General features: G+C 42.3%; 1 protein-coding gene across 3 annotated transcripts in view; it reads left to right on the forward strand.

Moving 5' to 3' along the window:
- Nucleotides 1-17,717, forward strand: part of MYOF (myoferlin) — a 128,828-nt gene extending 111,111 nt beyond the window's left edge. For all 3 annotated transcript variants that reach the window (XM_033130762.1, XM_033130763.1, XM_033130764.1), the window contains 9 exons: nucleotides 2,063-2,202; nucleotides 4,394-4,482; nucleotides 4,571-4,666; nucleotides 8,137-8,278; nucleotides 10,634-10,733; nucleotides 13,092-13,282; nucleotides 15,018-15,127; nucleotides 15,514-15,661; nucleotides 17,149-17,717. In XM_033130762.1, coding sequence (XP_032986653.1) covers nucleotides 2,063-2,202; nucleotides 4,394-4,482; nucleotides 4,571-4,666; nucleotides 8,137-8,278; nucleotides 10,634-10,733; nucleotides 13,092-13,282; nucleotides 15,018-15,127; nucleotides 15,514-15,661; nucleotides 17,149-17,187 — 1,055 coding nt within the window. In that variant the 3' untranslated portion in view covers nucleotides 17,188-17,717. The remainder of the gene's footprint in view (nucleotides 1-2,062; nucleotides 2,203-4,393; nucleotides 4,483-4,570; nucleotides 4,667-8,136; nucleotides 8,279-10,633; nucleotides 10,734-13,091; nucleotides 13,283-15,017; nucleotides 15,128-15,513; nucleotides 15,662-17,148) is intronic.
- Nucleotides 17,718-24,616: the final 6,899 nt, after the last annotated feature.

Consider the following 24,616-nt stretch of genomic DNA (forward strand, 5'->3'; position numbering starts at 1 on the left):
CCAGTTACAAAGTATAACTTTGGGGGTCCATACAAGTACATAAATCAGTTACAAACCCATTTCTATTACTGGGTTTGCTTTGGGGACAGGATGTGCAGAGCAGTACCCGGATTATACCACAGGGCACTCCACACACGTGACAATCGAACAAAAGCCCCACTATAATAGAGTTTTACTGTCATGTCAAGGGTCAAAGTGCACACATTTTCTTGTCTGTCTTAAGTTTCACTTGACCTTTTTAGGTCATAGTCATTCAAGCTTTGAACACAAAGTTCTAGTAATTAATTTCCATGTAATGCAAAAGTGCTCAGACGATAATGCAAGCATTTCTCTTCCAAGTTCGTGTCATCATTCTTCTGGCCCTTCTCTGAGAAGACTCAGGGATGCTTGGGGTTGGTTTAAAGAATCCACTAAGTTCACATCTGGCTCACAACCTTGAGGTCTTGCTTTTTCCCAAGCAGTAATTTAGAATACAATCTGTCCTGACACATCAACAGCTAGCTGCACTATGACAAAGACTGAAACAAGCTTAACAGAGCATAAGATCTCCGGGATAATTTAGTGTTTTGTAAGGAGGGAGCGCTTGCCAGAAGGATGTCAGGGGGACTGGCCTTGAGGGGTCGGTCATGGGATATCCAGAGAAAGCTGAGCGGACACAAAGCAGTACAAGTGCTTTCTGACCCTCAACGGTCGATTCTTGACATTGTAAGAAACTATACTTTGTTTTTCCATTTGAAGAAGACTTAGTCAATATCAGGGATGATGAGATGTTCAAGAAATGTTGATGCTGCTGTTAACATGAGAACTTGTCAGAGGGATGGGGAATAAACTGGCCAGTACTCATAGATAAGAGTACCTCCAAACGATCAAACGATACCCCAAAAAGGTGTATCAGTCGTGAGGATTGTTCCAGTTACTATTGTTATGTAACAAATCACTCCAAAATTTGTTATGAAAACAACTATTTTGTTTTGCTCACAGTTTTGTAGGTTAGAAATTCAAGAAGGACTCAACCGGGCACTTCTCACTGGAGTGACTCCTGCAGTTGGCTGCTCTCAGATGTCATCCAAAGGCTCAACTGAGCTGGATGTCCAGCGTGGCTCACGACCCAGGGCTAGCAGTTGACGCTGACTCTTGGCTGGGAGCTCACCTGGGGCTGGCAATCAGAGCACCTACTCAGGCTTATTCAATAGGGCAATCTCTGGGTACCCAGGCTCCTTACACGGCAGATGGCCTCCCCCAGAGCGAGCACCCCAACAGGACCAGGCAGAAGTCACGTGGCTCTTTATGCTTAGCCTCAGAAGTCATACAACATTCTTTCTTTAGTGGTTGAATATGTCTCCAGACTCAGAGAGGACGTAGACCCCACCTCTCCATGGGAGGAGTGTCAAAGAAAATGTGAGAGCTATGTTTTTTAAATGCCACAGGGATGCTAGCTGCTGTAACAATTGAACTTACAAATTTCAGTGGCTTAACACAATAGAAGTGTATTTCTCATAAATTCAAAACAGGTGTTCCTACAGGTTGGTGGACCTCTTCCAATAAGTGGATTCAGACCTTTCCATCTTACAGCCTAGCCATTCTTGAGCTCAGGCATCAAGGTTGCTAGTTCCTTCTGTATCCTAAAGAGAAAGGCACATATAGGATCCTACAGGAGAGGATTTTATGTGCCAGGTCTAGAAGTTACACACATGTCACTCTACAACTCCCAACATTGTAGCCTAGCCTGGTCATCTAGCCACAACAAACTGCAAGGGAGTCTAGGAAAGAAAGTCTGGCTGTGAGCCTCTGCCACAAAGTAAACAGGGGTTGTTCTCACACATTCTGGTGTGTTCTGGTCCTATTGCTATTGGCTGCCCACAAGTCAGGTGTGAAACTGGTTGAGGCAGGACCCCGGTCAGGAGCTACTTCTATCAATGACTCCTTCACAAATTGAAGTTTGCACACTGACACTGCCTGGCCATTTTGCAAAGTTTGGAAGGCAGTGCTGAAAGCCCCTCAGGTCATCTGGCTGAATTGTTTCCGATGCCCATCCCAGTTTTAATGCCACTTTCCATTCCAGAAGCCAACAAAATCCTGCACCAGCACCTCGGGGCCCCTGACGAGCGTCTTGCCCTTCACATCCTCAGGACTCAGGGGCTGGTCCCTGAACATGTGGAAACAAGGACTTTGCACAGCACCTTCCAGCCCAACATCTCCCAGGTAAAAGGTCTCCCTACCTTTGAAAACCCGTCATCCACACTCCAAATGCAATGGCAATAACTGACATGGACTTGCCTCTTTTATTCCTTTTGGATACTTTTAAATACAAAAGAAATAGAAATGAAACTCAGATGAGCTTCACCCCAAAGGGAAATTTATTTTAAGAATTTTCAGGTAACTCACTAAATCCAGACAGGAGAATGACTGAGAACAAAGTTGGACCTCTCCCTCTCCTATCTATTTCTCTCACTGAGTCTACTTTAGTCTGTACTCGTCCTGTGGTACTTTCCCATGCATTAGAATATTGTGGACAGTCACTGAGGTTTTTTGGGTTGTAATGTAGTCCCATCTACTTCCAAATGTGGAAAGGATGGGTTTCCCCAACTTGTGCCCAACTGCCCCCATCACTGGACCACTTGGCTAGAGCCCAGAGGGCAGGGCCTGGAAAAGCAACTGCGTTTGGCCCAGCTTGGGTGCGGTGGTGCCGTCTGACCAAAAAGCCAGGAAAAAAGCAGTGCCGCAGTGCACATGACGGCCCATCACAGAGACTATATGGAGTGTGATGGGGATGGTTAGTTTCCAGAAGCTAGGGAGCAGTTTCCAGAGAAGCAAGGAGGGACATGGCATATGACAAAATTATCCACACGGCAGCTTGTTATAATGAAGACTGCCAGGCTATGATTGCCGAGATTCAGATTCAGTAGGTTTGGGGTGGGGCCGGGAATCTGAATTTTAACAAGTACCTGGAAGGGTTCTGATGCAGCTGGCTAGGGAATTCCACTTTAAGAAATTCATCTAATGAACACAAATATTGTTGACACGGACAGCAGAAACGTGCACACGCTTTTCTCTAAAAAGTGACCACAAGTGGCCTGGGCTTACTAGATGATTTTGTCATGCACGTCTTGCTTTTATCCTGTTCCACATTTTCATTTCTTCCTTCTCTTATTATTCTTCCTTCCCCTAAAGAGCCTATTCCTCCTCCTCTCTTCCCTCCCACCACTCAATTGAATAAAGTCTCAAGAAATTACAAAGCAAGGGAGATTTCTCCCTGGGAATCCACCAACACACACCACCACCGCCACCTGGCCCCCTGTCACCTCTACCTACCGCGTTAGACAGACGGTGACTGGCTCTTAGGAGACACCTGGATGCCTAATGTTCTGCAGCGTGCTTGATGTATTATAGAACTTTGAGCCCTAGAGATTAGTTGGAAGACAGTCAGGATCACAGTAAAATATATCTCTTTTCAAGAGCTCCAGTTAATTCATTTTGCTCACAATGCATTAAGAAGCCAGTCTAGTGGTCTCCTTGGCAACCTTCTTAAAAACCAGTCTGTTTTTGTCATGAAGGCAGAGTCTACAGAACATTCAGAAACAGTTTGGGGAATTTAAATTAGTTCATATGGTTGATATAGCTTGTTAATGGCATTCCTCGTCTGTCTGGAAGAACATTCCAGTCAGATAGATGGGCCTGGTCTGCAGCAAAGAGCTAAGTGGGGCCTCACCAAGATGGCGGCACAGTGCCAGTCAGGCTGTCACCCTCCCCCTTCCTGAACACCTCCTACTAGGTGGGGGGCACTAGTGGGCCAATGTCAGGGAGGCCTCAACTTTGGGGACCAGTAATGTTCTTGCCATTATGTGAATCTCTCCTTTGAAAGTGCTATGTTGTAAGTCTTTTTTTTTTTTTTTACAAAATTAAATACCATTTTACATTATTTTTATTTTCTTTCTTGAGGTAAGTAGAGAAAGTTTTGGGTGTCACAAAACTGGGACTGATATCAAGTACACAATATGATGATGACGAGAGTGACAGCTTGAGAACTGTTCTGAGCGTGAAGGGCCCAACTCTAAGTCGTAGGTGTATGTTGGGGACTGTGCTAGTGATGGGAAGCCCCTCGTTTTATTAACCAAGGAAGACTGAGACTATAATACAGGTGGGCACATGCAGTCAGCAGAGACTCCCGGGTGAGTGGAGAGTGTTTGGCCTAAATGACATTGAAGATACAAGATTTGTCCTGGTTTGCTCTTCTACTTTTTCTTTTCTTTTCTTTTTTTTTTTTTTTCCTTCTGTATGGACTAATAAATTAGCAGGCCCAAAGAAATAGTTTCACCTAGGAAATAAGAACGAAAATTGTAGTCTCTACCACCTATAATATAACTTCACTTCTCTTCAATTTCAAATGGCTTAGGGAAAACTTCAGATGTGGGTCGATGTTTTCCCGAAGACTTTGGGGCCACCAGGTCCTCCTTTCAACATCACACCCCGGAAAGCCAAGAAGTAAGTAATCTTGAGACCCTGTTATATGGGACTGGAGTCTTGCTGAAGGACCAGGGAAATAAGCACCTGCATAATGTGCTCTTTTCAGATTCTACCTGCGTGTGATCATCTGGAATACCAAGGACGTTATCTTGGATGAGAAAAGCATCACAGGAGAGGAAATGAGCGACATCTATGTCAAAGGGTAAGGTTAGCATGCGAGCGCCTTTGACAAACTCAGGGAATGGAACAGACTTTCACTCTCATCAGTTTTCAATATTAAAGGTGTTCACTCTAGGATCCTTGGTTATTAGAAGTTATTTTATCTCATTAATGCAATCTGCTTAGGAAGCTCCAGGGAGACAGGCAGAGAGCAGAAAGAAAAGAGAAACCTGTATGAGTCTTATTTATGAGCAGAGGCATCTAATGACTATAAGAAATGATGACTATTTCTTCATTTCTCTTTTAAGAAAGTAGGTTTTGTTGAGTGTATTGAGCTGATTTGTTACTTCTGAGACTTTTTAGTCATACAGTTCGTTTATACTACTTTTGGATACCTTGAATAACTAGCTTTAGAAACACAAGGAAAGCTTCCAAAATTTCATTTTCTATATATTTTATTACAGCAGTTAATGTCCATGGAAAAGAGGAAGCATTAGAAGAAATTTTTTTTTAAATCATTTGTTCCACCAACCTTTACTGGATACCTATGTCAAACCTGTAAAATGGCATAGTTTTTTATTATTCTGTTACTTGCATAATTCAATTCCAAATAGTTCATGTTGATGTGATTTTCGTGTTCTGCCATGATCATAGATGTTGAGTGTACAACAGCATAATGATTAAGAAGCCAGACTGTGAAGTCACACTAACTGGGTCAGAACCCTGGTGCTTTCCCTACCAGCTGGACGAGTTAGTCAGCTCACTCTTCCTCATATGTAACATGGAGGCAATGAGAATACCCACTGCTTGGGGGTGTTCAGAAGATTGAGTTACTCAAAGCATTTAGGATAGTACCTGGCAGATAGTAAACACTATGTGTATAGTCAGGGTTCTCCAGAGAAACAGAACAAGTAGCAGTAGTAGCAGTAGTAGTAGTAGTGTGAAGAGAGAGAGAGAGAGAAGAAAGAGAGATTTATCAGGAGGAATTGGCTCACTATAATCTGGAGGCTGAGAAGCCCCGCGATCTGCCATCTGCAAAGCTAGAGACCCCAGGAAAGCCAATGGTGTAATTCAGTCTGAATTCAAAGGCCTGAGAACCAGGGGAGTCCATGGTGTAAATCCCAGTCTGAGGTCAGGAGAAGATGAGAGGAGACGGCCCAGAACAATCAATGAGGCAGAAAAGGGGGTGAATTCCTCCTTCCTCTACCTTTTGTTCTATTCAGGCGCTCAACAGATTGTAAGATGCACACTCACATTGTGAAAGACAATCTACTTCACTGAGTCTACCGACTCAAATTCTAATTTTATCCAGAAACATCCCAAAGTAACGTTTATTCTGGGTACCCCACGGCTAATCAGATTGACACATAAAATTAACCATCACACTATGTGAGTGTCAACTAGTATATTACTACTCCACATAGACTAGGTTCCGTAATACGTAAAAAGATAAAACTTAATGAAATTTAATATATTCATAAAGTTAGAACAAAATTTCACTTATGATCTGAAATTGGCCTTCAATCAAAACTGTTAAAGACATAATTACTGTCATTTAGGTTCACTGTAAACAGGGAATGTTTCATCAAGTTCTTCATCATTCTTTCTCATTTCAGAATCTTACTACCATTCCCCAGGGAAAACTAATCCCAGCTAATTATATATATGCAAATTTATTTGACTATCATAAGCAATTTTTTTTCAAGTTAGGGAAACAAACTCAAGTAATACCGGACTGAGAGAAAACTCCTCTAATCAAAGAATAAAGTACAACCTAAAGTACCATGTCATGTTTGGAATTAAAATCTAAGTATTACATGTGAAAAATGAATAATGCATAAATAACATACCTAGCACTATGTACATATGTGGGTATTACATACAAAGTTATACACATGTGTACACAAATACATACACTTAGAGTAGTTACCTTGATTAAAATTAGAATGTGAAAAGATTCACAAAAAAGGAGAGAAGAGCTGCAGGGAGTGAGCAGTCTGGGGGAAGATGATAGTGACATTTAGGGATGGGTCAGGCCGTGAAGTCACTGAGGTCCTAGCCAGAGAGTGTGGACTCTCTTTGGTGAGTTAGTTTAAAAGCTTAAAAGTTAATTGTCAAAAGAAATCTTTCAACTAAGTTATCTAGTCAGTTAATTGACCAGTAAGAAGTGAAACTATTGTAGTTGATTCATATTAATACCACTACTAATTAGCATGTGATTTTCTAGTTTCCATAGTTTTTGAGGCAGAGGAACAAGCTTGAACTTTGTATTCAGACAGATTGGGAGTTATCCTCACTTCTGTCTGTTACTGGCTATGTAAGCTTTAAATTAGATGCCTCTCTGAACCTCAGTTTCCTCATCTGTGAAATGGAGATAGTGATACAAGTTGCAAAGAATAAAATAAGGCATATTAAGTACCTGATTCATGGCAGATGGTCCTAACCACGAGTTAAGAATTTCCCTTTTCCCCCTCTGGCCCTTCTAAGCCACAATCTTGCATTATGTCCTCATGTGGACCATGTGAAGGGAGCACCTATCATTAACCTCATTTGATAGATGGGAGATGAAGCTCAGAGAGTCAGTGGCAGAGCAAGTTCACAGAGAGGCCTGCCTCCAACCAAGAACCTCTGTCTGTGAGGTCCAGGCATCAATATTTTTTAAAGCTCCCAGTTGATTCCAATGTGATTCTAATGTGCAGTCCGTGTTGAGAACCATGCACTCAACCCCTTTACCAGCCTAAAACCCAGTGTTCCTCCTGCTTCCAAACCAGGAGTCTTCCCAGCAGCAGGCAGTTGTGACAACTTCTTCCCAAGCAGTTCATTCATTCATTCCTTCAACAGATATTCAATTAATGTCTGCTACGTGCCAGGCATAAGTCAAAGGAAACTTTTCAAGTGTCAAAAGTTAAGATGCTTAATTGTTTATAGAAATGAATTTTCATAGATATGCATATGGAAATAACAGCTCCCATCTCCCTGGCTAGTCTCATTAATCTGATCAGAGTGACTCTAAGAGTAATTAAAAAAAAAAAAGGAAGCAGTAAGGTTACTTGAGTCGTGCCTGTTTTGTTTACTTAAATAAAATATGGAAAAGGAAATGCTAAAATTTAGAACTAACTCATATTCCTTGAGCCTATCAGCAGTGATGACAGACACGGATGAGTTATAGTTATGAACACTAAAATCATAGCCAGCAAGCTCCAACATTCCCAAAATAGAAGCTAAGTTGTTGATATTTTCCAGAAAATTTCACCTTATCCCTGTTAACTGAAGTCTAAAGGGTTTCCTGCTTTGGTTTTAGAGGAATTATATTTTGTTTGGCTACAACCTGTGTTGAATGCAGCAGAGCACCTCCTCTTCATAAATCAGCCCCTAGCTCCGTAGATAACTGGAAGCTGCCCAAGAAAAGTGCATTAATTCTCCTGCCCTTCACTCCCCTAATCACTGCACAATTTTGTGGCTAGATTACCTGTCAATCACATGAAGCTAAGTCTGTTTGCCTCTGCTTTTCAGCTGGATTCCTGGCAATGAAGAAAACAAACAGAAAACAGATGTCCATTACAGGTCCTTGGATGGCGAAGGGAATTTTAACTGGAGATTTGTTTTCCCATTTGACTACCTCCCAGCTGAACAACTCTGTATTGTTGCTAAAAAAGTGAGCTCTGAAATGTGTCTGTGGCAAGTGGATGTCATGGGTTCTCTTTAATGCAGACACTGAGAGAATGTTGGAGCCACTCAGCGCCTTGGCAGTCTTGAGTCCAGCTCCCTTTTGGTATAGATGGGGACCCTGAGACCCAGAGGTGTAGATACTTGCCCAGGCGCTTGCACAGCTACGACAGCTATTGCTGTAGTGAGAAGGATAAGGAACACAACTTTCCTTCCCCCAATATGTTGGCAGCAGGGGAAAGGATTGATAAAGGGTAGATAGACACGGGGGTCTTGTATTAACATATATTAGTTTAGTGCAAAAGTAATTGCAGTTTTGCAATTATTTTTAACCTTTCAAACTGCAATTACTTTTGCACCAACCTAATACGACAACCCAAGTGTACGTTTATGTCACAGAGAGATCGATTTCTTCCCATGATAAGCAGAACTGTTTGACTAATTAACCAAACAGAGGCAAAATGTTAAAGTAGGTAAAATTGCCCTCCTTCAGAAGCGCTTCCGTGAGGGTTCAGGGCTCTGATTGTCTTAATTTATAAGATTTTCAGTGACAAGTCAACTCAAACTGGCTTATACCAAAAAAGGGATTTGTTGGTTCACATTACTAAGAAGTCCAGGGTTGACTGGCTTAAGGAACACCTGAATCCCAGGTTGAAGTGATGTCTTTAGAAATTGCTCTCACTTTCTCCACCCCTCTGCTCTGTCTTCATCTGTGGGCTTTGCTCCCTGGGGGAGGCATGATGGCGGCCAGTAGCCCAGCCCACATCCTGCCCTCTCAGCAGCCTCAGCAGAAAGAGAACAGAACCCCAGTGGTGCGAGCAGATTTCTAGGAATTGGGCCTCAGTGTCTCTGCCTGTTTGGGGTCATGTGCCCATCCCTGAACCCACCAATACTGCCGAGGGAAGCAACGCTGAGTGGCCTGGCTCTGGGGTTAGGGATGGAGTCAGTTCTTCCCAAACTGCATGGATGGGAAGAGGGAAATCTCAGAAAAATCTGGGTGCTTCCATCCCCAAAAAGGGGGCCTGAAACCTGGCCAGGCAGATGTCTTTCATAGGCCCCCACATCCCATTCCTACGCCCCACATTTTATAAATTTTCCCTAGCTCTTCCCACTCGTCCTGTCCTCGCATCTGATCAAAATAGACCTGCCTCGTGTCCCATCCGGCTAGGCCCCCCCCCCCCCCTGCTAACCCTACTCAGGGCTGATGCTGCAGTGAGCAGTTTTCTGTGCCAGGTGAGGTGAATGTTTTCAAAGGGCACTTTCTAGAGACACAAAGGGAACCTGATGTCAGACCATGCATACTTTCAGATGGTGAGGCAGACTGAGGTGGGAAAGGGGAGGGAATAGGGAAAGGTAGGCCCTAAGTCACCTTTCCTGTTTACCCACATCTGGAGCTGGACCTCCCCATGCCCGAGTGACACTTGGAGCATGACCCCACACAGGACAGTCAGGTGGGGACAGACAGCCTGGGGCCAGGCCAACTGGGCTTCCCAGCCCTTCAGAACCAGGCCCTCCAAGCCCTGCAAAGGGGAACATTTCTGGAAAGTCATCTGAAAAACAAGAACAACCCTACAATCTTCTTTCAAATTCATGAAGCACTGGGGGAATTCCCTTTCTTCTGGGGCCAGAGGAACTTAGATGTAATTAGGCTGTGGAGGTGTTGTTAATTTTGGCCGATATTGCCTGGGCAGAGGCAGGGAGCAGAGGTGAGAACCTGGAGGACCCTACCCCGTCTCCCTCCACCTAATTCTAGTAGGAGGGATCTGGGGGTCTTAGTTGACCACAGCATGTAAAACTCAACAAAATTTTTCAAAAGCCAAAAATGCCAAGAGATTTTTAAATCTGCATTGATAAAAGAGTAAAATCTGTGCCCCCGTGAAATGAGTGTGCTCAGACATCCGTGTGGGGTGGGCGGAAGGTGGCTGAGCAGAAGTGACACCCCAGCAGGTGATGTTGTGGGCCAACCTAGGACCACCTGGCTTTGGGAGGATAATCGAAACAAGTCATAGTGGTCTTCCGGGGGGGAGATGTAATCACTCCCCAAACCCCAGGAGTGGTAGCAGGAAGTCACACTGATAGGAACATGGCAGGAAAGCTTCTGTTTGGGAACTGCCGGAGACATCTTTTTGTCACCCAGCTGGTGGCCTTGAGATGTCCTGGGGAGCCCAACTGTACTTCATACACATGGGGTGGAGGGGTAGGGCCAAGGGGAGAAGTTTTCAGAGTGTGGGGCTGCAAAGGAGAGAGAAGGCCCCATGCCTTGATGCTGGGGGCTCCGAGGGGGAGGGTTTCAGAATCCAGTAATCAGTGTAATTTGGTTTGTCTGTTTCTCTTGTCATTTTAGGAGCATTTCTGGAGTATTGACCAAACTGAATTTCGGGTGCCACCCAGACTGATCATTCAGATATGGGATAATGACAAGTTTTCTCTGGATGACTACTTAGGTAGGGCTTACATTTGGATACTTTTCTCTAAGAAACGGTACTTAGAATTGCTGAAATCAATTAACACTTGGAATTAATTCTTTAAATCTCCCATACTGTGGGTAATTGGGGGCACACTCACTGCCTGGATGTCGTCTGGGCAGTGTGTCCTCTGTCTCGGGTCCCCTGAGAAGTGGACACGGTGAATGCCACCCTTTTCTGTGGTCCCCCCTCTACTCTCAAGAGTCCCTGTGGAGGCTCGGGTACCAGCTCCTGTCTTGTTAGTAAGACTTAAATCCTGTTTTCACAAAAGGGATGCCACACCCCGCCTCTACTTCCAAACCACCCACTCTCTCTCTCTCCTCGTCACCTCAGAATTGGCTCCTTCCTCCACGCCGCTCTCAAAAGTTACTGAGGTTCCCTAATGCTCCCAGGCATTGTTCTTTCCAGGTCCATCCTCCTCTGTGGCTAAAGGCATTTGGTAAACAACCCCACACACACACACACCCTGGGGCCCTCCATTTCTGGGCATGCACCCCACCCTCCAACAGCACAGAGTTCTGATTTTCACTCTCCCAGGCCTTGGGTCTGTCTCATTGATCAGCTCTGCTTCTTCCTCCCACACTTTAAATACAGTCATTTGTCTTTCCTGGGGTCTTTGTCTCTATCCTCAGGTCCCCTCAGTGATTTACCCACTCTCACCTCAGTTGAAGGTGTAGCTTCAACTTTTACCTTTCAAGGAGGTATGACTCCTAAACCGGGGTGTGCAGCCTGACCACCCAGGGTGCCCTGACATATAGTAATAAGAAATTACTAGAATGACTCATACTGGAATATGTAAATATCAAATCAACATGCCGTATACCTAAAACTTACACAATGTTATATGTCAATTACATTTCAAAAAAACTATTATGATGATTATTCCCAAATCCCCACCAGAAACTTTCACCTTTATGTTTGGCGGGCACCTCAGATTTATCATGACTGAAACCAAACTCAGCCTTTCTTCCCTGACCTTATACCTGGCGTCCTCATGAATTTCTTTTCCTGTTCACAGCCCCTCTGTTGTCCCAGCCACCCAGGTGAAAATACCCAGAGTCCTCTGTGGGTCCTCCTCTCTTCCCCCCACTCAGTTCTAACAATGTAATCTGCTTTATCACACACATTTATTTTCTTATTTCCATGATCTCTGCCGCTGCCAGTTCAGACCTCATTTTCTCTTAGCCAACTGTTACAATAGCCCCTAACTCATCTTCCTGCTTCCCGGGCATCTTTTCTGGCAGAAGAAAAGCCTACAGTGGCCAAAGCCTGTGTCTTGTTTACCCCCTTTACCCTTCACAGCACCGAGTGCAGTAGTTTCGACCTGGTGCTTAATAGGAGCTGAACAAACAAATAAGTATGCGAGTGTGCTAACTTATAAAGCATACTGGCAGTAAATTCCAGACTAGTGAAGAGTTTTCCCTTGGAATTTAAACAAAATAGTCTGAAAACAAATGAAGAGAATGAGTACATTTGCAAATGGCTGTAGTTATCACCCCAAGGAGAGAGGAGATTAAAGCAAGCATAAGCTCAAGGAAAGCTAAGTAAATTGTGGACTATGGGTCCGTTCTAAGGTGAAGGGCAGGCAGTTCCTAAGCCTGACAGTGTAGAGACAACCTGCCACAACCTCCCTCTTGCTCTTTGCTGCCTCAGTTGAAGACCAACTCTTGTCCCAGTGGTTCATAGACTTGACCCCACATCACCTATACCATTTCCTTAAGGAAAAGCTCACAAGAGTTCCCAAGCCTGAAAGACAGTCAAAGTGCTTCTAAAGGGTTAATGCCTCACATCATGGAAGAGAAAATGTGCTCCTCCCGGCATCCTGATGTGGGCTTCCTAGTTCCCGGTGAGAATTTTCTGTTGAGTTGTTATGTTCCTTCTCAAGCTCCTGTTTCTGAGGAGACACTAGGAGACACTTGAACGTGATGGTTTCATGGAGTGTCCCATGTTCCAAGTACCAGGTTTCTTTACCCAAAGCCAAATGACTGTGTTCAGGGAAAGTCAGAACTAATATGAGCACTTTTCAAATCCAGGTTCAGTGGAAATTGTGTCTGTAGATGTTTAGTGATTTTGAGCTTATAGAAGACCTCTGTTTTATGCTCCTGTCTTTGAGAAATAAAACATGTGAGACACGGAGTGGTGGACAGATACTTCTTCTGCCACTTTCCATCCTATCTGGAAAGAATTTTAAATGTCTACCAGAGTCCTTTTGTCTAACTCACCCATCACCTGTTCAAAATCACTGTCTGCCTCTCTTCTGACAGGAACATTCTGTTCCCTTGTAAACAACAGCTGATCCACTTGAAGCTTATTGGAGTTTAATGTTTACTTGGCTAGGTTTCCTGGAACTTGATTTGCATCGCACCATCATTCCAGCAAAATCATCGGAGAAATGCAACTTAGACATGATTCCGGATCTCAAAGCCATGAACCCCCTTAAAGTGAAAACTGCCTCGCTCTTTGAACAGAAGTCCATGAAAGGATGGTGGCCATGCTACGCAGATAAAGACGGTTCCCGTGTGATGGCTGTATGAGCATTTTCTGTTTGGGGGTTGTTTAGGCCTTTTATCATTTGGGTTTTGCCTTTTATCAGTTGATTTATCCCAGATAAGACAAGGATGTGTTAAAGCGGCAGGACTTTATGTCATCGGAACGGTTTGTACCAGGGATCACAAGAGAAGGTGGCAGATGCCCAGAACACGTTTGGGGTTAAGTGGAAGGTGGGAAGATTTGAATTGTTGAAAAACTGGGAGCCAGAGTGCTTGCCCTATAGTTTTTAGAACCCTCCTTCAATCAGAAAGGCTAATTTATACTGAGCTACCAATACAATTCAGTACAGAAAAGGGAACTTCAAATTTGAGCTGTTCTCATTTAAAAAAAAAAAAAGATGGAGGAAGCAGGGAGTGCTGACATCCCTTGAACAAGAAAGCCATAACTTACAAGCAAGTTTGGAGAACTCAAAATACACGTTGCTATAGAAGCAAGAGTGCGGGTCTTCATGCCATGTCACAAAAGACTACTTAATTCATGTTGTATTATTAATAACAGCTAACATTTTACATTACTGACTGTGAACCAGACAACATGCTAAATAGCTTACATTCATAATCTTGTTTTTTAGAACAATTTTAAGGTATAATTTACATAAACAAACTGCCCCCATTTAGAGTGCACAGTTTGATGAGTTTTGACAGATGTACGTGTATGAAACCACTGTAATCAAGATCCAGAACGTTCCCATCACCCTACACGTTTCCTTGTCCCCTTTGCAGTCCATCGCGCCTCCCATGCTGGCCCAGGAAGTCACTTATCTGCTTTCTGCCATTATAGATGAGTTTGCACATAATCTCATTTAGTGCTACTGACAGCCTCATCAAGTAGACCGTATCCAAATTTTATAGATTCAAAAGACAGGCTCGGAGAGAGGGAGCACCTTGCCCGAGTCAGACACCCAGCTTTGTCTGACTCATCAGCACAGACCATTTCAATGAGTGTCAAGGGCGGGGTTCTCAAATCGTGGGTGACCTGGTCAGCTTTCCGGGGTTCTAGAAAGCCTGTTACAACTTTAAGCCTGGCTAGCTATACAAGTGGGGAAGTTTCTAGACCCCTTTCAGCCTCAATGTCCTTGCGTTCACATGAGGATAATAGCAGCCTCTGCTTTATAGGGTTGCCATTGGCATTACACGAGATTATCCATGTAGAAGGCTTATGTATGGATAAAGCACATCACTCAGGAACCTGTGAACAGGGAGGCAGCATTCATTCATTCACTCACTCATTCATTTATTCAGCTACTGTACATCAAGTACCCACTAAGTGCCAGCACAGCTCTGTGCTTTGGGGGTCCATGGTAAGCATGAAGCATGTAATTTCTCTTGGAGCCTACAGTTAATGGCCAATAAATGTTAGATATTGTTATTAGCAGTATTCAGGTTAATCTGGGTCCAAGTAAAGTTACAAAGGAAGGTGTGTGAGAAGGCAAGGAGATGGATGTGAGAAAGTTAGAATGATGGGGATACAGAGAATGAAAAGCAGGGAGCAGGGAGGAGGGGAAGCAATTTGTCCTCTCGGGTTCCCACAAGGAGTCAGTTCAGAAACACGTGGAAGAGGAAATGTGATGAAATCTCTTGAGGAAAATTTAAGGCAATCGAAGGATTGTTTTACAAGAATAAAAATCATTGCTTGGGGAATACTCCTTGGGTTGAAGTGAAAATATTTATGAAACGTGATGTCATGTGTTTAACCTGTTCTGCTTTACTGAAGGGGAAAGTGGAGATGACATTGGAAGTCCTCAACGAGAAGGAGGCCGACGAGAGGCCAGCCGGGAAGGGACGGGATGAACCCAACATGAACCCCAAGCTGGACCTACCAAAGTGAGAGCCCTCTTTGTTCTCAGCGTTGTCTGATCCCCAAACACCTGCAGTCTGAAAGCCTCCCTTCAACTTGGCTTAATGGAATGGATTAGCTGTTGTCCTTCTAATTTTGTGCTTCATAGTGGGGGGTGGGGATGGCGAGGTTGGTGATCTGGCTTCATTTTACCCATTCTCCTTTCCCATGAAACCAAAGTCCAGTGTGCCTCAGCATCTTATTTAGGCAGCTATAAAAGATTCAGGAATCTTTGTCGGCCAGCTAAGGGGAATAATATCTTTTCTTGACTTTATAAATGTTATTACTTATTCTTTAAACTGTGTTGTGCTCAGAGGTAAAATATCTGTCCCTCCTGAGTTGTGTAGGTAAAAACCGTTTCTTTGCAATGCAGCCGCCCAGAAACCTCCTTCCTCTGGTTCACCAACCCGTGTAAGACCATGAAGTTCATCGTGTGGCGCCGGTTTAAATGGGTCATCATTGGCCTGCTGATCCTGTTGATCTTGTTGCTCTTCCTGGCCGTGCTCCTGTACTCCTTACCGGTACGAGTCCTGGGCTTTTTGTGTGTGTGAATTGGTGTTGGTCATCCAACTTGGTACTTGCCTTGGTTGCCATTTAGAAGAATGACTCACTTAGCAGTTGTGGTGTCACAACCCTTTGGCCTTTGGAAAATTTAAAGTAATGTGTGCTGTGGTTAGAATTGCATTCTTAGGGTTCCACGAATTTCAGCCAAAATTTTATGGCCTGAAAAATACTTTGGTTTCAGGAATTGGAGGAGAAATCTCTCAGGCCTTTAGCCACATATGTCTGGACTATATCAAGCATTTCCGACTGATCTTCCTACCTTCAGACTCCTTGTCCTAGCATTCACAGATCCCCCAACCCGGGTTCCTTACAGGTCTACACAAACCCTGAACTCCACCCAGAGTAGGTAGTTGGACCCCCAAAACAAGTATTGCCCTTACCTGCCAGGATGTCTTTGCCAGTGCTATTCCTTCACCTGTGTTTTATCTATCAACATCTTATTTATTCTTTAAGGCCCACATCACATAACCTCCCTTCATCACCCCAGTCATAAATGGGAGTCCAGATGGGAAGTTTGCCAGTATGCCTACAAGTAGAACCTTAACTTCTCCACTCAAGGAATTTACAAGCATCCACTATAGGCTAGGAATTGGGGTGTAGACATGACCAAGTCATGACTTCTACCCACAAGCAGTTTATAGCCCAGGGACAAGCAGATATATGAACAAGTAAATTACTATAATCAGCAAGCTGTTACAGAGATGAACAAATGACCATAAGGGTTAATTGCTAAGCATGGTTTCAACAAGGAGGGGACATTTAAGACCAGTTTGCCAAGTAGAGAAGAGAAAGTCCAGGAATTCAGATACTCTTATTTCAATTCATATTAATAATAACGTAGATAGTTTGTGTTAAGTAGCATAATCACACAATCACAATAGCAGAGATTGTATGTCTTTGTTTTCCCCAGTATAATACTTTCAGATTGTTAACTATGAGTACATGCACACTATTTCCTAATTGTAGGTAGTCCAATCTGTCTTAACCATTAAAACTATTCTTCATAATTATTTCTTTTTTTTAATTTAAATTCTATTGATTTAAATCAGTGGTTCTCAACTAGGGGCGATTTTGCCCCTCAGAGGGCATTTGGCAATATCTGGAGACATTTTGCTTGTCACTATTGGGGGGTGGGTGCTACTGGCATCTAGTGGGTAGGGGAGAAACCAGTGATGCTGCTAAACATCCTGCAATGCACAGCATAGTCCTCAGCAAGAATCTTCTAGTCCTAAATGTCAACAGTGCCAAGGTTAAGAAACCCTAAGTTAAATATATATATATAATATATAATATATAATATATATATTATATATAATATATATTATATATAATATATATACATATATGTATACATATATATACATATATACCAAGTATATACATATAAATTATATATAAAGTATACACATATATATTTTTAACACTGTCTCTGCTTCCTTTTCAGAACTATTTGTCAATGAAGATTGTGAGGCCAAATGCATAATGAAAGCAAAGGCTTCTTTTCAAGAGTCATCCAGTAACCAGGGAATCCTGTCTCTGTTTATGGACCAAAATCAAAAGTGATTTTCTCTGTGTCTTAGACTACATTCCAGGGGCAAGTTACACTACTTCCCTGAGTTCCAGAGGGACTAGGTCCTGGAAAGTCAGGCCAACTAGCAACATTTTAATCTTGTTATCTTTTGAAGTATTAAAATTTTTACCATGTTTTTCAGAATATTTTTCAAGGTGGCTGGTTCCATTTAAATATTGACTTTTTAAAATGTGTCCTCAGTTCTATATTTGTATAATTCAATTTTTGGAAATTGCTGAAATTAAATTTGAAAATTTCTACATCTTGACTTCATACACTTCTTACTTGTAATCAACAAAAAGGACTGTGCATTATGAAAACAAATGATTTACAGTCATTCTTATTTATGCCTGCAACCATTGTTATAATATTTTATATGGATAAATGTCACGAGATTCTATTCAACTTGTATGATAAACCCAATTAAAATATTTCACCTTTGACACATAGCCGTTTGTTTTAGCTGTGGGCTGAGTTGGAAAGGAGCATTTTCTAGTTCTCTGGATTTCAGTGGATGAAATGTCATGGAATACCACTTGGCCATAAACCCTTTATAGGTGTGATGCCAAATCTTGGCCAATGGGTCAAACTGAGGCTACTATAATAAATAATAAGCTAACACATATTAAAAGTACTTATTCTATGTGCAGCATTGTTTTAAGTGCTCTATGTGCATTAACTCATTTAATCCTCAGGGTAACCCTTGAGGGTTACCTGAAGGTAGGCAACATTCTTAACCCCATTTATAGTTAAAGAAATGAAGGCAGAAAGAAACTGAGTAATTTGCCCAGGGCCACACAATAAGTGGTAGAGCTAGAATTTGAACCCAGGCCGTCTGGGTTCTTTCTTTCTTAACTTCTTTTAACCACAATACAGTACCACCCGTGGGAGGGCTGTCAAGGGGAGCATGGAGCTGAGATGGTCAAGTAATAAGTGACAGCAGCAACCCAGTGTGGCTCCAGGCCAACACATAGACTGGCAGCATGTCTTCTCGAATCTGTGAGAATATTTTCCTGTTACTATATCAGACCATGGTGAGATCAGTAAACCATTCTATTCAAAGAGCAGCACAGAAACAAGAAATGAACCAAGAGCAACCACAGAAGAAGAAATGGTGCAAGAGTGGTGATGCTTTTGGACCGTTAGACAATGTTACTCTGCAGTGGTGACTGTCTTGGTGTTATTGCTGAGTTGTTTCATGTTTTGAACATTTTAAGTCCCTTCAAAGTTCTGCCAAAAATCCTAGTGTTCAAAGTGTGCTCACTGCATTAAAAGGTTGAGAGACACAGCACTAGCTAAATCAAAATGCTTGCCCTCCCCCAAGCACCTTGTATTCTCCTCCCTGAGTCTGTACAGGTCATCTCCCATTGGAAACGCCTTCACCCACCTGCACCGAGGAACCCCTGCCTGCCCTTGAAGTTCTGGTTCAAATACCATTTTCTCCTTGATACTTTTTGGGCCCTTGAAGTGATCCTGCAATCCCAGAAGTTTACATATTAGTACAACGTTTCTGAAGAAATATGTTAAAAGCCTTAAATATGTTTGTGCCATTTAACCCAGTAATTCCAATCCTGAGTATTGACTCCAAGGAAATAATCAATAAGGCAGCCAAAGGTTCACGTACAGAAATGTATATAACATTATAATGGCACAAATCAGAAACAACCTAAATGCCCAAATACAGGGAAATAGTTGACTACATGGTGAAATCCCATATATTGGAACAAGAAAAAAAAAAACATCCATTTTTTTAAATTGTATTGCTGACATAGGAAAATGACATGGGAAATGCAAAGCATAATACAAATCTATATAAAATAAAAACCCAAATACATATGTGTTTATAAGGAAATGCACCAAAATATTAGCAGTATAAGTTTACGCAAAGTTTACGTTTGTGTGTATTTAGATAACTTTTAAATGTACGTCACTGTTCGAGGTTTATAACAATTTTTTTTCCCTGCAAAACTAAGAGCTCAAGTTTGACAAACAATGCTATACTTTGTTTCACCTTGTAGCTGTGTAGGTGTGCCTCATTTTCACAACTGACAGCTCCTTAAGGGCAGAGGTAACACCTGTAAAATGCACCCCAGGGAGCAGCAGGCCTGGATTTGCATCCTGGGTCATGCTTCAGATTCATCCACAACTTGGGAGCAATAAAGTGCCTCCCTCTCTGCATTGGGGGGAGAGCTAAATGGAATCACCTATGTAAAGTACCTTCACAATACCTGATGCCCGGCAGGTACTCTATACATGGAAGCTTTAGGTGTTGCATCAGACTAGTTAACGTGTGATGTTTTAGTTCCAAAAGTAGAACTAAGAACAGGTTCTTTTCCTTCTAAGATGTACTAGATAGGAAAAAAGCAAGATGTGAGATTGTCTCCTACTTTCTCAAGACCCAGAGAGAAGGAAGGGGAGGGTGCCCAAGTTCGGGAGGTAGGAAAAGATGTCAGTTCTTGCCCCACCAGGTGCTATTGTAAAGGTTGATATGTGTGGGTGGTAATAGGGACACTTGCATTGTCCCAGTGGTTTCAGGCTTCCCCAGTTTGGGGATCAATGGGCCCTCCCCTGCTATGGCATTGGCGAAGTATCATTATGGCTCTCACTATGAGTAGCCAGCTATTCATGGACTAGGCCCCCAACTGCACATAACCTAACTCTTTTAAGTCATATTGTACCTACGCCCAAACTACTACTTTCTAACAATGTCACATCATCTTGCTTATAATTAACAGGATGCCGGCAGCTTTTATCTAATTTATACTCTAATGATAAAGGGGGCACAGTTTTATTTAAAATGGCCTTTTCTTGGAGAAAAAAAGTAGGCTCCACAAAAGAGCAAAGTTCTTCCAGGCAAAGTTGTTATTTGGAATATTTAACAATCAGTATGGGCTTGGCACCAACCAATCAGAGCAGATGCTTCACCCTAGCCAATGAATCGTGGCTATTAAAAAAATGAGAACAGCCATCCAGTATGTGTAGTCTGAGTGTTAGCCTTCTTTCCACGATTCACTAGGACACTCTCCCAAGTGCCTCACTCAAGTTATGGTTGCTGAGCAGATAAATGAATGGCTATGAGGAAAGTCTCCTCCTTTCCTTTTCCTCCTCCTTTTCCTCCTTTCCTTCATACCTAACGGGAATCTGCTAGTGTAGTTCCTTTGAGAAAATGTCAGCAAAGCTCTATTAGGAATGAACTAATTTCCAAAGAGAGTATTGAGCTGGGCTTTCTGGGTAGTACTCCTCCCTCTCCTCCCATCCCCCCAGAAAAAGCTCCATCTTGTCAAAAGATAATGGTCCCTCATTTGAGGTGGTTAGCCGCCTGGTGACCTATAAATGATAGCTAAAAGCTGGAACTAATCACAGTCCAGTCAGATTGTCGCTTCACTAAGAATTAAATAACACCGAGTCCTAACTGATTCTAGCAAGTGCCACATTAACACTGGAACCTTCATTAGGAAAATAAATCTCCATCAATGTCTTGAGGGTGACAGGGAACCGAAAATCCTGACAGGCTAATACTTGATTTTGTTTTGTTCTTCCTTTCTCATATTGAGGCTAGAAAAAAAAAAATGTCGCAATTAAACCTGCCTGTTGCTTTCAAGAGCCATTTAAGAGGTGGGCAGAGTTCTGAAACCCATTTTGAAAAGGGAGCAGAGGGGAGCTGCACAGCCAGGTTTTCCAGGTGCTGGCCAAGGGGTAGCTAGCTCTTTGCCCCTCTGAGCTCACCCCAGCTCAGAGGATTGTTTGTGCAAAGACTGGAGCTGACTTGTTTCACCACTGTTCAGCAGATGTTATTACAAATACAACAAGAAGGCAAGGGAGCTTTCCAGAAACGTCTGTCCAGTTCAGAGAAAGTACAACTCGACTACCATATGGGGAACCAACATTGACAATGATTTCAAAGTTTAAAAACTCTTTACAGTTTAAATATTTCATGCTAAATAGATTTCTTTGTGTGGCCCATACATTCAGTACTCTGGACCACATGCATGTAGCCTCCAAGGCAGATGGGAATTCCATTTGGAAGAATGCTTTTCAAAGTTGGCTTGATGTGGAATTAGTTCATAATGGAGTCGATGTTGTAAATAGATTAAGCACCCACCATCTTTGCAGCTGAGTTTTGTGTTTGTTCAGCGTTGAATGGCAACTCCCTAATCTTTCTTAGGTTAAACATAATGGGGTCCTAAGGAAGATCAAAGGAAGGCTGCTTTCCCCTTGGATATACATCCCTGAAATGAAATGCCAGAGTTCATGAAGTTCAAGAAAAACACAAGAGAAACGTGTAGCGCGGACTAACTGCAAAACCTAACGAGTAAGGGAACATAATGAAAAACACAGGCCCACCATCTGCATGGCCAAACTCGTAACTTCAGGGGTGCAACTTGGTAGGACGTGCAGACTCTAGATTTTTACTATTTAAATAAACTTAACAAGAAAGAAAGATCATAATTTTTTGACTCCCTCACAGTAAAGTCAATGCTTCTCAAGGCAACCTGATTTTGCCAAAATTTATCTCAACTTCTTAAAAAGGCCCATTCAATCCTTGACTAATATTAATGTGCTACTTCCATGTGTTTTCACAAAATCCTGCAGCCAAACCCGTAATCCTCTCCCGTCATATTTCAGCTAAGTCCTGCCCCAACAATTATCAGGAAGAGGACCAGGAATATCCAGCTGGACACCGATGAGGCACGGCAGCCTCTCAGATGAGGTTTCACCTGGGTCAACAGGATAAACAAAATGAATGAATGGAATCCTGTCTAAGAGCAGGCAAGAGCACGGGGCTAAGAATTCCAGACGCCTGGAAGCCTGTGACTTTACCCTGTCATAATGCAACGTTGTGACTTTGGGCATTTCCTCTCCAGCCTCCTGTCCCTCGTTGGTGAAAGGAAGTGCTGAACGACATGAGCTTATCTGTCCCAGAATTGTTTCATGGTTCTGCATGTCTTGGACTCAGTTTCTTCATCTATAAAACTGAGACAATAATCTTCATAGAATAATTGTGAAGATAACGGGATTTAAAAGATGCAATCGTGTTGAGAACAGTGCCTGGGACAAAGTAAACACGCAGTGTATGCTAGCTGTCACCCTAATCATCAGCAGCAGCCGTAGCCGCAGCATTGTCACAGGACAAGAACAGTCAAACAGATATGGGCCAGAAGGTGACAGACATGTTCTAGTTTTGAAATGTAGCCTTTGAAAGGAGGTGAATCACTGCTATCCAAAATAACGGTGATTTCCCCCCTCCCCCCAAATTCTAACTGCACTTTCCTAATTAGAGAAAGCAGATAAAAAGGCTAAGGAATTTCCACAAAATTTTAAACATAAAATTACCATACAATCCAGCAATTCCACTTCTGGGTATATTCACAAAAGAATTGAAAGCAGAGACTCAAACAGGTATTTGTATACCCGAGCTCAAAGAAGCATTATTCACAATAACCAAAAGGTTAAAGAAACTCAAGGTCCATCAACAGATGAATGGATAAATAAAATGTGGGATGTACATACAACGAAATATTATTTAACCTTAAAAAGGAAAGAAATTCTGACACATGCTACAACACGGTGAACCTTAACGACATTATACCAAGTGAAATAAGCCAGATAGAAAAGAACAAATACTGTATGATTCCACCCAAATGGGGTACCTAGAGTACTCAAATTCATAGAGACAGAAGTAGCATGAAGGTTGCCAGGGGCTGGGGGGAGGGGGAATGAGGATTTAGTGTTTCATGGGTACAGAGTTTCAGTTTAGCAAGATGAGAAGAGTTCTGTGGATTGTTGCCCAACAGTGTAAACGTGCTTAATGACACTGAACTGTACACCTAGAAATAGTAAGTTTTATGTTATGTATATTTTACTACAATATAAAAAATGCTGAGAGAATGAAAGGTCCTCTCAGATAGAGCCCCCTATGAAGTCAGGGACCTACTTTTGTCCTGTCCCTGATGGCTCCCTAGGAGGCAGGTAATACTTGCTGACTGACTGAGGGGGGAATCCTGCCTTCTGACCAATACACTGGTCACAGACAGGCCTTTTGATGGCTAAATCCAGCACCCATAGACTCAGTCGGGTAGGTTATACGTTTTTCCTTTTTTACATATGAGGAAGGCTCAGAGAGGTTAAGTAACTACCACAAGATCACTCAACAATTTAGTGGCAGAGCCAGGATTTAGACCTGAACAATTCGACTCCAAAGCCACTGTATCTGCTGATCTCATTCCTTGAGATCCTACTACATGGCTTGCTTAGGTCGGATAGAGTATTAACAAAACTAAATTAGGGGACCCAAAAACTAAAGGATTAAATTAAATTATTTAATGACTGTCTCTTTTTCCCCCAAAGCGCTGTATTTTTACTGTAATTTTCATTCCATTTCACGGACCGATCCCTACACCATATTTGTCCTGGTAAATGACAGGAGGACTTCCAGAATAAAACAAATTGGCTTTCCTGGTCATACAGATTCCAAGTGTGTCCTCGATGAGTTTTCACTCTTGGCTCCCATTGGCCCATGCAGTGAGTGTAGTGCAGACCCTGGATACAGTGTCACCTCAGCCATGGAGGGCGATCCCAGAAGGAATGTTGCAGATAGGAAGAACCTGAGGGATAATTCCCTCCTTCCACCCACAGCATGGAAGGCCTGAACACGCCTCTTAGTAATTTCTCCTTTTATCTCATTATTGCTTTTAAGATTTTAAAATTAATTTATATTCATTATAGAAACTATAGGAAATGCAAAAAAAAAAAATCCATAATTTCATGATCATGAGATTACTACGGTGAATATTTTGCACTACTTCCGTTTAGTCTTTTTTGTTTTTTTTAAGGTATAAAATTGGGATCCCAACCCCAGAACTTCCCTGGCTTTGCCCTCACAACTCTCCAGTTTTATAGCTTGCCTTTCTTCCCCCTCTTAAAATTGTATTTCATAAACATTTTTCTACAACATGGAAAAAACAAATATATATATTAGCCATATAAAATTTCATCATAAGTATCTACTATAATTGAACTAATACCCTATCATTGGACATATGTTGTTTCCAATTCTTTGCTATTTTAAATACTGCTGCTTTATTTAAATGTCCATCAACAAAGATCCTTACCTGTAGTTCAGGGCCTCTAGAGCTATTAAACTGTTAGCATTATAAAGGTAGGACAGTGTCTTGTTCACCCAACATAGTATATGAAAGAGCAGCCATTGTTCAATGAATGAATGAATTTCTCATTTAGCTTTTTAAGTTAAATCCCTAGAAGAAAATTTCCTGAGTGAATGGGCAGGAGTATACTTAAGGCCCTTGAGACAAATTGCCAGTTGCTTTCCTGAAATGTAGTA

This window comes from Rhinolophus ferrumequinum, chromosome 16 (genome assembly GCF_004115265.2).
Source record: "Rhinolophus ferrumequinum isolate MPI-CBG mRhiFer1 chromosome 16, mRhiFer1_v1.p, whole genome shotgun sequence".
NCBI classification, from domain to species: Eukaryota; Metazoa; Chordata; class Mammalia; order Chiroptera; family Rhinolophidae; genus Rhinolophus; species Rhinolophus ferrumequinum.